Genomic DNA, 14,747 nt, shown 5'->3' on the forward strand with positions numbered 1-14,747 from the left:
TAGAAGTTTTGTGGCATTTGTTATTGAGAAAAGGACATACAGGAAACAATTGTCACAAACCCCTGGATTTTACATTCAGTATTTACCTTCCCTTCCCGGCAGGCCCCTATGTGGCCTCAGCTGATAACCTAATGAAAAGCTTGTAATATTTTAATTGTGCAGCTATAGATTTAGCTAAAACAGAAGCAGGGAGAGACTAAACTTTTTTTTCTTTCTCCCATCTAGTGATTTTTAACCTTAACGGTGCTGCTCAGTTACTTATAGCTAGCCGTTTAATACTTTGTAATGTGATTTAAAAGATTAGAATTAACCTCTCTTTGTATGTGAGATTTTTCTTTTACAGATTTACAAGAATAAAAGCTGCCGTACAGGAAGCTGAGGGTTTTTCTCTCTCCTAGATTTTTTTTTTTTTTTTCTGAACAGATCTGTTTTAAAAAAAAAATTCTGATTTTTGCTTAATTTTGGATCCAAAGATTTTTGTTTTTACTTTTAAAAGGCCTACTTTTTGAACTTTAATGTTCGATAATTGTTTTCTGTTTGCGGTTCTCTGTCATTATGTGTTCTGTTTGTGTGTCATTGTGTGTAGATGAAGACAGAGTTTACTGACTAGAAAAGTGCACTGAATACACAATAGCTTCTGACGTCATTTAAGTGAAGCAGTCACTGCTAAAGTTTTATGGACAAAATGTTTTAATAATGTTTTAGAGTATATTATGCTAAGGGGTGACTTTTTGATTACTTGCCAGTACCCAAGGGAACGGAATGTATTTGTCTTCCCTACTATGAAAACACAATTCTGAGTCTCCGCAGCTTGTGTAGGAGAGCTGTCTCCAGTCAAGGCCTAGTATACCAGATAACAGTACTTGCCCATCATTACTTTAGGTAAAGGTTCAAGTGCTGCTGTCCGTAATTCTCCACTCCAAGAAGGGGGGCCTTCCCGTAGACACTGTCAGCAAATCTTTAAAAAAAAGCTGAGCAGGCTTGGGGGGGGGGGGGGGGTCTAGCCAGTACAGCAACCCCACAAGCTTTTCCTTGCAAATTCCAATTGCTTTTATTATGTTTCACAGAAGTACAGATTTTGTTTTTTTTTTTCTTCAGCAATGAGGGCAGAGATCTCAGAGTTCCTGCTGACTGAATTTTTATTATTCCACAGTGGCTCCGAAGGCAAAGAAGGAAGCTGTCCCTGCTAAGACCGAGGCCCAGTTAGAGTGCCTTGTAGTAGCGCCTCCTTGAGGCTTAACAAATATACGAAATAATTTGACTGTAATCATTCTTATAATCATTTTGTTGTATGCCAGATTCTATTTTCCAGGTCGACAGCCTTCCTGCCATGAAAAAAGTGAGACTGATATCTTTATTTTTTCCAGATTTTTCCAGGTTATTTTCTTTTCCACTTTTAAACAGAATTCTGATTTTTGTTTTACCCTGGCCAATTCAAACATTTTCCAGTTTTTTTTCTGGTTTAACTTTACTTTTTGATTTGATTTTTGAGCTCACTATATGTGTTAATTGTTGTTTTGTCTTTTGTGCAATGAATAGATGTGTGACAGTTTGAATGAAAGGATGTCTAAGCATCTGGGTTGCTTTTGTCTGAATATTGTATTACTTTATAGAAAAGTGGGAAAACAAAAAAGGGATTAGATATTATGTTGCTGTTTCTTTGAATTATGATAAAATAATATTGGATATCCATATGACTAGTGTATATAGGGATTATTGCATACCAGAAGTTATTGATTTTATTGTAGAGTTTCTTATTTACTTAATTTTGATTTTATTCATCTTCTATCAGGTATTAATCCATACACACAAACATCTGAATTAGTGCTGGGAGTGCAGCGGCTGTACTTCGAGGACAGCTTCCAGAGTGCTGTGCTGCAAGACATATTCACTTCATTTGTCATTGACCTCATAACTTGAAGTCATCCCACCTTTGCCACAGAAGATACTTTGAATCTTTCATTTTATGGACTGAAGTGCTCAGAATTTCCTTGTTCCATGGGGGTGGCCTTACTTAGACAATGTTTTTAAGTAATATGTATATCTCTTTGAAATGTAATAACTGATAATTTTGATGAAATATGATTGTGATACACTCAGTAATACCTAGTCACACTGTTACTTGCAATTGTTACTATTTTGATTCTCACATTAATGATACCGTTTGAATTGATACAGTTTTATTGCTCTGTAGTTGCTCTTCTCTGTGTTAATGGTTCAGACAATAGTTTTTTTTTAGAAAGACCTAGACTAGATTTTTGAAACAGTAATTTTTGTTGTTTTCTTTTTTTGGCACCACCAGGGGGTGGGGGAGTATGTACTACACCTGAGTTCAACTGTTCCAGATACCTAAAAGATAATGAGATTAGCAGGCTGTATGCTGCCAGTGGGAGATGCTGTTGAGCAAGGACCTAAGACCATACTTCATCGAGGAGTGGAGAGGCACCCAAATAACTGCACATATGGACGCAGGCTATACTGAGCGCAGTAGGCCTGATGCTGGATAATCAATGAAAGGTGGCCTATATATCTATCCTGATGAGCTGGGTGTCCCCCAGAAGTCAGAGAGGCCAACCACATACAAGAAGAATGGAGATTGCAATGGATGACAGAAGATTCAAGATACTGAGACCAATCACTGTGGACACTCCTGGCAGGCCACTGGCACGCCTTGCTACTGTTTTAAATTGGGCAGATCTCTGTGTCAGTTAAAATCCAGGACCATGCAGTTTAGATGGGGCTTAGGTATTGATAAGGATATTCTGACCCATTACTCAGAAGGAGCTTTTTCTTGCCTATCTTGTTTTTCTATATTTGCTAGTCCTAAAAGGACCAGTGTTTAATACATGCTTAGATACATATTGTTTTGACCTATGTAAATATAGATTAGCACACTGCCTCTCATTAATTACAGCACATGTTAGCCTGTTTGAATAAGTCTATAGATATTGTGTCACTTAAAACTCTATTTGTAGCTGAACATCTTCATTCTTTGAGTCACGAAATCATTGACGACAGGTCGCTCCGCTATGTTAAATTGGCTCCTACACCCTATCATACTTGTCATGTGTATTTGTATCCTGTGTTGACCCATTGTGTTCACCAATTAAGTTGACCACACCCTCCTACTATAGCCTCTTCCACTACTGTGGATTGCAGGACATGATTACTCAGGGGTGGAATGTTAGGGAAACTGCAGGATCAGCTGCAGCACTGACATTCGGCCTGGAGTGAAGTTGACCTGACTATCTATCCTTGAGTATTGTTTAGACTGGAACTGCTGGCAGGGATAGTGAGTAATCCTATCCTGCACGCACACTTGTTGACATTGGCCTATAAAGGACAAACAGCTATGGCTGCAAAGTGGGGAGAGCGAGAATCATACTTTCGCTTTGCTGGCATGCAAAGTGCTGCGTGTCACTTTGTAGACGTACAAAGTGACTGGGTCCCTTTTGCCTGTACTGGGCTCTCTCTCTGAGACAGGCTGATGAAAAGGGTTTTGTGAGTATTGGCCGAAATATTGTGCACGGATACAGATGAATATGCTTAGCAATAATGCTTAAGAACTGTACATGCTTAGAACTGTATACTTTAGTACTTAAAACTGTATATGCTTAGAATTGTTCTTAATGCTTAGAACTGTATACCTTTAATACTTAGAATTATTAAGATTGTATATCAATAAACATATTATTTTACTTTTACCTTATTCTTGCCTACCTGATTCCTTACATCATCTAATGCCAATTTCTGTGTGGGTTTCACTACTGTGTTTGGGTCATTCCTTGTGAATGGCAAAACCACATAGTGTTTGACACATTAGATGTGTAGCAGTTGCTGGGTGGGCCTTTATGGCTCCTGAGAACTTACCAGCTGCGATGCATTAGGTGTCCAGCCGCAGCTCCAAGCCTTCAAACGTGTCCGGTCCCAGACGCTCCAATAACCTGTGCTCCATGTGGGTAATTACAATAGGACAAGGTGCCCCTCTACCTGTCTGCTGCTGGTACTTTCTTCGTGCGGCTACTTTAGATTTAAGCTAGGCTTTGGCATCCCGATATCTGAGCGATACCTGCTCCCATGAACGTGGTAAGCTATTCCCTTCCAGAGACAAATGAATTAATCTCTGACAATAGCAACCATCTAAATCTCCCGGGGGACAGTGGAATGTCACATTATTTGTTGCAAAAGTATATGAACTGATTTGGATGGTTGCTATTATCAGAGATTAATTAATTTGCCTCTGCATTAAAACTTTAAATGCTTATATGAACTTACGGATCATAAAGTTATTTGTGCAGCACACTCTTGCTTCTGATTATCAATTTTGGTGTGCTCTGCCTTCTGTTTCCACATCTATTGTCGTGTTTACCACTCCTAAATTCACCCCATTTCTTCATTTCCATCTTCTAGAATCCAGAGATCTGCAGTGTATATCCTATGCTTGTCCTCTTCTTTCTTTAACTTAGTCCTTTTATTTGGAAAATCCTCAATTGTAGAAAATAAGTAAATACATAAATAAATAAATAAATAAACAAGCAGCCAAAAAAAAACAAAATTAAAAAAATAATGAAGCTAAGATTTGATTAACTTTTTAATGGTTTTTCATAGCTTTACAGTATATTATACTTCATTATTGGAATAATTAAGAAACATCAGCATAGGGCTAGTTCCTGGCAGACTTTCAGAAGGATATAATAAAATGTTCCTTTTATATTATTTCCTAATGATGACTTTTCTGAGGGCATTTTTTACTTCTTGATTTCTCAAACTATAAATCAAGGGGTTTAGCATGGGGATTAGTACTGTGTACAGGAGGGCAAACATTTTGTCCTGCTCTGGTGATTGCATTGAACTTGGCCTCATGTAGACACACATAATTGACCCATAGAAAAGAAGAACAACTGTGAGGTGGGAGGAGCAAGTGGAGAAGGCCTTGCTTCTCCCATCAGAAGAGTGGATTTTCAGGATGGCTACAATGATAAAGAAGTAGGATGACAGAGTTAGAAGAAATGGTATCAGACCAAGAAATGCTCCTTCAGAAAGTACAAGTATTTCAAAGCTGTGGGTATCACTACAGGATAATTTTAGTAATGCGTTGATATCACAGAAGAAGTGATCAATCTCATTGGAACCACAAAAAATGTACTGGGATATGAAAACTTCAAGGGGAAGTTCAACCAGACAGCCAGTTATCCACGAAGCAGCCACCAATAAGCTACAGATCCTTTTATTCATCATGTGTGAGTAATGCAAAGGGTTGCAGATTGCCACATAGCGATCATAGGCCATGGCCGTGAGAAGGTAGAATTCTGTAGCTATGAAAATCATGAAACAGTAAAGCTGTGTCATGCATAGAGAGAAGGAAATAAATGTTTTCCCTTTAAAGAGACTTTGAAGCATTGTTGAGAGAGTGACTGTGGTATTACAGATATCGATGAAGGACAGGTTACTGAGGAAGAAGTACATGGGTTTGTGAAGATGATGGTCAGACCACATTAATATTAGAAACCCAAGGTTTCCCAGAATAGAGATAAAAAAGGCTGGAAAAACTATAACATAAATTAAGATTTCCTGGTGAGAATGTTTAGAAAATCCCAAAATAATGAAACCTGTTGTCCATGTCTTATTCTCCTTCTGTACTGTTTCAGTGCCCATAATCTGTTAGGATATAGAGAAAGAGATTAAAACATTGTAGTTACAAGAATGATATATTTATTAATGTACAAGTTGTCCCAATCATATGTATTTGGCTACCAGTGTTGAAATCTAGTCAGTCATCAATTCTTCTCAAATTCAGCAAAAGCAACAGATACTGGTTTAAGTTATTTATCATTCATTGTCATCTCAGTTTTCATGTGCTCCCTCCCACCAAATCAGATATAGATAGGAGGAAGAGCAGAATAAAAAGAGCAGAATAAAAATGACAGAGCTGAGGCAGTGTACAATTAATGTATTAATGGGCAGGGAAATCTAAAGTGTTATTAGGAAAGTGCTTTCATCTCTGATGTCTCAGGGAGGCTGGAGATTGAATTAAGACACAAGAATTGGGGCATGTAAACTTTAATTGTGCATCTTTCTGAACTTCCCTCTCTCCCATATGTCCATTCATTATAAAATGTAGAATTCCAACTATGGGGGTTATTTTCTAAACGTTTATCGCACACGAAAAGAGGCTTTTCGCATGTGATGGGATGTTAATTAGCTGGAGGGGAGGAGTCAGGGCGGGGAGGGGGAGGAGTCGGCTGTGGCACTAATACCGGAGATAATGTGAGGAACATTATCACTGGGAGTAGGGTGGCAAACAGCACTACCTTTCATGGTCGCATTATTTGCACGAAAGGCTGCAGCCGGCCGCACCGCAGCCGGTGAATACGCACCGCCGTGGTGTAAATGGCTACAGCCTTTTGCAGGCCCACCCCCTTCGCTCCCGTCCCCTTTTTTCCTGGATTCATCATTCCGCGAAGAATGATGAATCCAGCCCTATGGTAGGTGTCTTGGATCCATAAATGAATCTAAATTCAAAATGTGGTTGCAATACACACTAGCGATGTGTATTCCTTTCAACTGAATTAGAAATCCAAAACAAAAATGGACTTGCACAACAACACCCTAAACTGTTCAAGTATATTAGTTTTGTGAACAGAAAAATAAGAAAAGGGCCTTTTAAAGGCCACCTGACTCCCCAAGATGATATAACTACGCTGAGCTAGACCCAGCTGGAGCCTCCCTGGACTCATTTGACCCCCCACTCCTGCCTCTTAAAATATTGGCAGGGTCATGGAATTCCCTGGTCCCAGCTTTCCCCTCCTTTGGGATTCATAGGCCCAAGGGGCCGGTGCAATGCTCAGTCTCTCCTACTATCAGGCTCTGTTCTTTAAAAATGGCAATAAAAGGATGCCAGAGATAGAGTAGTGGGATCTGAGGAGGGTGAGCCAAAAGGGGAAGGCCTGGAAAGAGATTTCATTTTTAAATATTTGCACTAAATTATTTTTAATGTGGAAAGTTCTTTCTTTCTTTTTGTTTTGGCTTTGAACTTTTTCCCTTTTGTTTTCTTTTTGCTGTGGTGAATTTTTAATTTCTAATAAAATGAAATAAAATAAACATTAAAGAAAATATGGTTTTCCTGTGCATACCCTTAAAGGTGAATTTTCAAAATGTTGCACACAAACAAATTTGCAGATGTGTGCGCAAATAGCACATAATTGCATAAATGCTATTTTATAAAACAAACTTGTGCATGCAATTCATAGCCAGGCGGATTTTAAAAGCCCTGCTCGCGTAAATCCGCCCGGATTTACGAAAGCAGGGCCTTGCGCGCCGGCGCGCCTATTTTGCATAGGCCGCCGGTGCGCGCAGAGCCCCGGGATGCGGTAAGTCCCGGGGTTTTCTGAAGGGGGTGTGCCGGGGGTGTGTTGGGGCGGGGCCGAACAACACGGCATTTTGGGGGCGGGACACGGTGTTTCGGGGGCGGACCCGGGGGCGTGGTTTCGGCCCGGGGCGTTCCGGGGCGTGGCCTCGCCCTCCAGAACAGCCCCCGGGTCGGGTCTCGGTGCGTCAGCAGCCCACTGGCGCTCGTGGATTTACATCTCCCTCCGGGAGGCGTAAATCCATGGATAAAGGTGTGTGGGGAAGTTAGATAGGGCTGGGGGGGTGGGTTAGGTAGGGGAAGGGAGGGGAAGGTGAGGGGAGGGCGAAAGAAAGTTCCCTCCGAGGCCGCTCCGATTTCGGAGCGGCCTCGGAGGTAACGGAGGCAGGCTGCGCGGCTCGGCGCCCGCCGGCTGCCCAAAATCGGCAGACTTGCGCACGCCAATCCAGGATTTTATAAGATACGTGCGGCTACGCGCGTATCTTATAAAATCCAGCGTACTTTTGTTTGCACCTGGTGCACCAACAAAAGTATGCAAACGCGCTTTTTTTTAAAATCTACCCCAGTGTGGGTGAATACTAGGGATGTGAATCGTTTTTTGACGATTTAAAATATCGTCCGATATATTTTAAATCATCAAAAATCGTTAGGGCCACGATACAATACCAATTCCCCCGATTTATCGTCAAAAAATCGTTAATCGGGGGAAGGGGGAGGGCAGGAAAACCGGCACACTAAAACCCCCTAAAACCCACCCCCGACCCTTTAAATTAAATCCCCCACCCTCCCAAACCCCCCCCCAAATGCCTTAAATTACCTGGGGGTCCAGCGGCGGTCTGGAACGGCAGTGGTCCGGAACGGCCTCCTGCAATTGAATCGTGTTGTCTTCAGCCGGCGCCATTTTTCAAAATGGCGGCGCAAAATGGCGGCGGCCATAGACCAACACGATTCGACTGCAGGAGGTCGTTCCGGACCCCCGCTGGACTTTTGGCAAGTCTTGTGGGGGTCAGGAGGCCCCCCCAAGCTGGCCAAAAGTCCCTGGGGGTCCAGCGGGCGTCCGGAAAATGATCTCCTGCCGCGAATCATTTTCCGTACGGAAAATGGCGCCGGCAGGATATCGACTGCAGGAGGTCGTTCAGCGGGGGTTCCGGACCCCCGCTGAACGACCTCCTGCAGTCGATATCCTGCAGTGTGCCGGCTCACGATTTTCACGATTTTCACGATACTTTAAACACCCAAACAGCAACAATACGATTCCCTCCCCCTCCCAGCCGAAATCGATCGTTAAGACGATCGAGGACACGATTCACATCTCTAGTGAATACATTTGAAGGTGGGGACAACATTTACATAATTTTCTGCATGCACTTCAAAAGAGCATTTTCTGGGTATAAATGAGAGCATTAAGCAGTATTCTCCAAAGCAAAGAGACTGCATCTGGCCAGGGCACCTTTATTAGCACTAAAAATGTAACTCCTGGCAGATCTGGAGATAAGTTTCTACTGCTATGAAAAAAAAAAGTCTTTCTCTTATCCAGATAAATTCTGATTTATCCAACTGTCTGGCAGTGGGAAACAGCTGCCCGTTAGACAAATAATTCAGCACTTATCTGGATATCTGATGCAGGTCAGCACCACTTACCCAGCTCGTCAGGGATGCCTCTACCCCATACCTAATTTAAAATGTGCATTTAACTTGTGCAGCATGCATATTTTACAGTTTTACACATTTTTTAACTCCCATTACATTAGCGTAGCATTAGCTTACTACATTGGAGTTAAAAAAAATAATAATCTGGCTCTTAAAATGTCCACTAACATCCAACCAATATTTTTTTAGCACCAAGATTATTGCATCAGCCTGATAAGTTGCTATTTTAGAACCTGCAAAAGGAATGTATGTACAGTTATTACCTGTACATATTTACACCTGCTAATTATCTGATATAAATGAGAATTACATTTTTTATAGCCAACTATTGACTGGGTGAACAGTCAGGTTTAACTGGGGAGACTTCAGGCTTAAGAACCAGAAGGTACTTAATAAAATAGAGATACACAAATTGGATGACTAATTGGTAAAATTGGTACTTTCCTTCATGCGCACATATCAAAAAATGTTATCATTTACATTGTGTAAAAACCAACAAGGAAAATGTACGAGTGAAATCTACAGGTATAAATACTTAAATTAGGATTGCAAATGCTCATATAGGAGACTTGTGCCACTTATCAGTACAACCCTGGGGAGAAGCTCCAAGGAATGCACCATTGATAGGCAAGTGCATATGGGCATGGGCTGGACAGTAGGGATGTGCAGAGCAAAGGTTTATGTTCATAAGTCCATAAGTCGAAAGGGGGTCCCATTTGCGGTCAATATGGACATATGGAGAATTCCATAAGTTGAGTCTATGTCCATACGTGCAAATAAAAATTTAAATCCCTCACCCTCCTTAATCCCCCCCCCCCCAAGACTTACCAAAACTCCCTGGTGGTACAGCAGGGAGTCAGGACGCCATTTCTGAACTCCTTTGCGAGGAGCACGTGACGTCGGCGTCACGTCGGAGTGACGCGGCGTCACATGATTCCCCACGCGATCGCTCCGGGGGATCCTCGTTGCACCCAAAAGGAACTTTTGGCCAGCTTGGGGGGGTCAGGAGGCCCTCCCAAGCTGGCCAAAAGTTCCTTTTGGGTGCAACGAGGGTCCCCCGGAGCGATCGTGCGGGGAATCACGTGACGCCGCGTGATTCCCCGCGCGATCGCTCCGGGATCCTCGTTGCACCCAAAATGAACTTGTGGCCAGCTTGGGGGGTCAGGAGGCCACCCCAAGCTGGCTAAAAGTTCCTTTTGGGTGCAACGAGGATCCCGAAGCGATCGCGCAGTGAATCATGTGACGCCGCGTCACTCCGACGTGATGCCGACGTGACGTGCTCCTCGCAAAGGAGCAGAAATGGCGTCCTGACTCCCTGCTGTACCACCAGGGAGTTTTGGTAAGTCTTGGGGGGGGATTAAGGAGGGTGAGGGGTTTAAATTTTTATTTAGGATCAACAATCGCGATTTCCAACTTATTCAACATAGCTATGTTGAATAAGTTGGAAATCCGATCGTTTTCGCCTCATCAGTTTTTTAAGTAAAAAAAAAAATAAGTTGTGTTTTACATTTAAGTTCAAAACAAATGCACACCCCTACTGGACAGGCTTGGAGACTTGGAGCACTTCAAGACTTGGAACACTCAAGCCTCCGCTGAACCTGCACACATAGGAGCGAGACCCAGGAACACAATATTGGTCTCTGTGGTAGCCCTCCATCCACTCGTTATCCCTTCTTGCCCTGCTGCTTAGTAATGGCTTGTGCCTCAGGACAGATTGAGGCTGAAGACTCAAGACAAGATGTGATGAATGCTTGAACATTACTCGGAGGACTTGAAATAAGGTGACGCCTCAAGACTTTGAACTAGATGAAGGCACTGAAGACGAGAATATGACTTAGAACAAGGAGCATCACATGGAATGAGGAACATCACTTGGAATGAGGAATGATACCAAGAATGAGGAAAATGGTTTGGAACAAGGAACAAGGAGATCCCTGACTGAACATGCTCGATGAGACCATAACTAGGAACTTGGAACTCAGCACTTCACTTGGAACATTAAAACAAGAATGGACTCCAAGCACATGACCCAGAAACATGGACTTGGAAGCTTAGAAGCAGGCCTAGTGCTACGAGGTGCTCTACAGAGCCTGCTAGGGGCTGGTCATGGACTATGATGCAGGCATACCTGCAGGACTTGGAACTCAGAACTTGAGAATGAAGTCTTGGACTGAAACTGAGGACAAAGACAGAATTCCAAAGACTTGGAAAACTTGGTTCCAGGACATGGACTGTAGCACTACCTACACAGCCCGCTGTGGGCTGGTCATAGTCCACATGCTTACAGGTCTAGGGTGCAGGGCTCTGAGGACTCAGAAGACTCAGGAATATGGAACCAACATGAAACAGAGGAAAAAAGAGTTGCACTCTGGACTGAAGATAGGAACCAGAACATGGCAAAGACTTGGATTCAGGACTGAAGACAAGAACCAGGAACCGAAAAGAGACCAGGAACATGGAACAAAGAACAGAAGACCTTAATAGTACTGACAATCCATTGGAAGGCAATGAGAGACCAGCACAGAAGCCCCTTTGTAGGGCTGCATGAATGCATCATCAAAATGGGCCATAGAGTTTTTCCCATTATGGACCCTTTAAATTTAGGCAGAGGCATGCGTTCATGCCTAGAGAATGCCGGCAGCAGAGAGGGAAGTCAGCGGCCTGGGCCGCAAAGAAGATGGCAACGGCGATACTCCCAGCTGCATGAATATGAGGCAGTGTTGGCGGGGCCTCACTGCCACAAGGCAATACATGGCAGCAACTCCCTAGCCACATGGAAGTGGTAGTCAGTAGAGATGTGCAGACAAAAAGTTTATGTTCATAAGTCCATAAGTCGAAGGTGAGGGTCAATTTTGGTCAATATGGACATATGTAGAATTCCATAAGTTGAGGCTATGTCCATACGTGCACCGGTTCCCTAAATAAAAATTTAAACCCCTCACCCTCCTTAATCCCCCCCAAGACTTACCAAAACTCCCTGGTGGTCCAGCGGGGAGTCAGGACGCCATTTCTGTATTCCTTTACGAGGAGCACGTGACGTCGGCGTCACGTCGGAGTGACGCCGACGTCACGTGATTCACCGCACATCCACTCCGGGACCCTCGTTGGACCCAACTGGAACTTTTGGCCAGCTTGGGGGGGTCACCCCCTTCATTTTTCTTTTTCTTTTCTTTACTTTTCTAACATATATATTAGTTGCCTTAGTAATTGTTGCTTTTAGTTTGGCCCACTGTTGTTCCACATCTCTCATTTTATCCCAGCCTTCTAGTTCTTCCTCCAGGTACTTCCCCCTTTCAACAAAGTTTGTGTTTTTGAAATGAAAAACTCAGGTCTTCGTGTGAGTTCCTCGTATCCTATTTGTGAAATGAAACCATACCGTTTGATGACCACTGGTGCTGAGGTTGGCACCCACCTGGACATTAGAGATATTATCTTCATTAGTGAGCACTAAATCGAGTATAGCTCCCTCCCTCATGGGTTCCATTACCATTTGTTTGAACAGATCCCCTTGCCCGGCATCCACTTTCTCTCTACTACCGTTAGATTCTGCAGAAGGGATTCTTCAGTCTACATCCAGCAGATTAAAATCTCCAACAATCACCAATATCCTTTCTTTCCATCTTTTGGATGTCTTCAACAAGATGTCTAGTACTTCCATTTGATTTGGAAGCCTGTAAACCACTCCAATAGAAATGGATGCCCCATCATATTTTTTTAGAATGGCTCATAATGGTTCTTCTTTGCCCCATCTTCCTTGCAGCTCAGATGCTTGGATATTATTTTTGACATAGACACTCCTCCCCCTTTTCTGTCCTCTCTGTCCTTCCTTAACAAGTTATAGCCCAGTGTGCCATATCCCAGTCATGAGATTCCGTGAACCATGTCTCAGTGACAGCAACAATGTCCAAGTCCGCCTCCACCATTTGGGATTACAGGTCTGGGATTTTATTGCCCAAACTACGAGCATTTGTGCTCATAGCTTTCCAGCTATTCTCGTTCAGGTTACTACTTTTCTTGGACTCCTTTTGTGACTTATTTAGCTGACTTTTGTTATCCACTTTGCCCTTTTCCATTGCATTTGTATTTGGGGGTGACATTTTAATTGTTACGCCCATCAGTCTCAGACGGCTGAGACTGCTCTTGCTCACCTCATGCCTCATGGCACCAACTGTGTTGGGTAGACTCGCGGCCTCTTGCAGCTATCCCCGGCCTGCCTGCCCCTGTTCCCGGGCCTACCTGGATGGCCTGGATGCTGCCGACCACCATTTTACCTTCAGAGTTCCTTGCACATGCTCTCGGGCCAGTCTTATGCACGTCATAGCGGGAATCTCGGGGGGTGTCCCCCTTAGATGACGTCATTCATCTGAGACATTTAAGCTGGCTGGTCCTGTCTGCCTATGACTTGGCAATGAGTTTCCTCAATGCTGAATCCACTTCACTCGCTAAGGACATCCAGTTCCAGTTCCTGCTTCCTTGGCATGAGACACCTCGGGTACCTGATCCTCGGGGACCCTTACCTCATCTCTGGCTATCCGCTCCTCAGAGGGCCCTGTGCCTTAGACAGCTATCTGCCCCATTCCCCTGTGCTTCCTCTGGGACCTACGCTACCCTTCAGTGTGTACTCCGCTTTACGGATCTCTTTTACTACTTTCTACTGAGGACCCCTTATCAGTGTACCCCACTCTACAGATCATTGCCGTACCATCTACTGAGGACCCCTCTTTGGTGTACCCCACTCTGCGGACCATTGCCATACAATCTACTGAGGAACCTCATTGGTGTACCTTGCTTTACAGACCTCATGGCTTGTCTAGGTCTGTGCGACCTTTCTACTACACTCCCCGTTCCATGGGTAGCGCTGTACTACTTCTTCACAGAGACTCAAGGACTCCCGAGTTGTATCTATGGCTCCAACCCCTGGGATCATCCTCTATAGCTCTCTCTGTCTACACACACTCTCTCTCTCTCTCTCTCCAACATCTGCTGTGTTATACACCTCACAGCTGAGACCTCGCCTCCTGATGGTGAGGCTCACGGGGCTCCTCCTCGTAGGAGGTAACATCTCTCACCTCAGCCCAGGGGCCCACAGACACACAAATCCTAACACTAATTTCCTTCTGCCACCCCCGTCATCTAGTTTAAATGCCTTATGATATAGGATTTGTATTTATCTCTTAGGATCCTTTTTCCTGCCACAGACAGATGTAAGCCATCTTTGAAAAAAAGCTTTTTACTATTCCATACATGGCCCCAGCCCCCAATATATCCAAATCTTTGTTCCTTACACCAGGATTTGAGCCATACATTGAAGTTATCAGTATGGCTTAGCCTCTCCTATCCCTTTCCATGAACAGGTAACACTTCTGAAAAGGCAATGGTTGTTGCCATGTGACTAATCTGCTTCTCTAGAGTCTGGAAATCTCTCTGTACCACTTGGATGCTGTTTCTAGCAAGGTTGTTGGTTCCCAGATGGATGATAATATCAACTTTAAAGTTTTTACTGTCTTCTTTAATCGCTTTAACTATCTGAATAGCATTTCTGCCAGTCGATGATCCTGGAAAGCTTCAAATTGTAGTGTTTCCATCAAAAAGAGTTCCCAAATTAGTGCCTCTGATGACAGAGTCACCCAGGACAATGAGCTTTTTCCTTTGGTTATTGATTGTATTAAGGAATTTCTGTATGCATTGTGTTTCTTCTTTCTTTTCAGATACCTCTTCAATCTCTTTCACA

General features: G+C 43.4%; 1 protein-coding gene across 1 annotated transcript; it reads right to left on the reverse strand.

Moving 5' to 3' along the window:
• Positions 1-4,713: 4,713 nt before the first annotated feature.
• LOC115077643 (olfactory receptor 1F1-like) lies at positions 4,714-5,466 on the reverse strand. The gene has a single exon (XM_029579939.1). The coding sequence runs from the start codon at positions 5,464-5,466 to the stop codon at positions 4,714-4,716; it is 753 nt and encodes a 250-aa protein (XP_029435799.1).
• Positions 5,467-14,747: the final 9,281 nt, after the last annotated feature.

This window comes from Rhinatrema bivittatum, chromosome 16, assembly GCF_901001135.1.
Source record: "Rhinatrema bivittatum chromosome 16, aRhiBiv1.1, whole genome shotgun sequence".
In the NCBI taxonomy this organism is placed as follows: Eukaryota; Metazoa; Chordata; class Amphibia; order Gymnophiona; family Rhinatrematidae; genus Rhinatrema; species Rhinatrema bivittatum.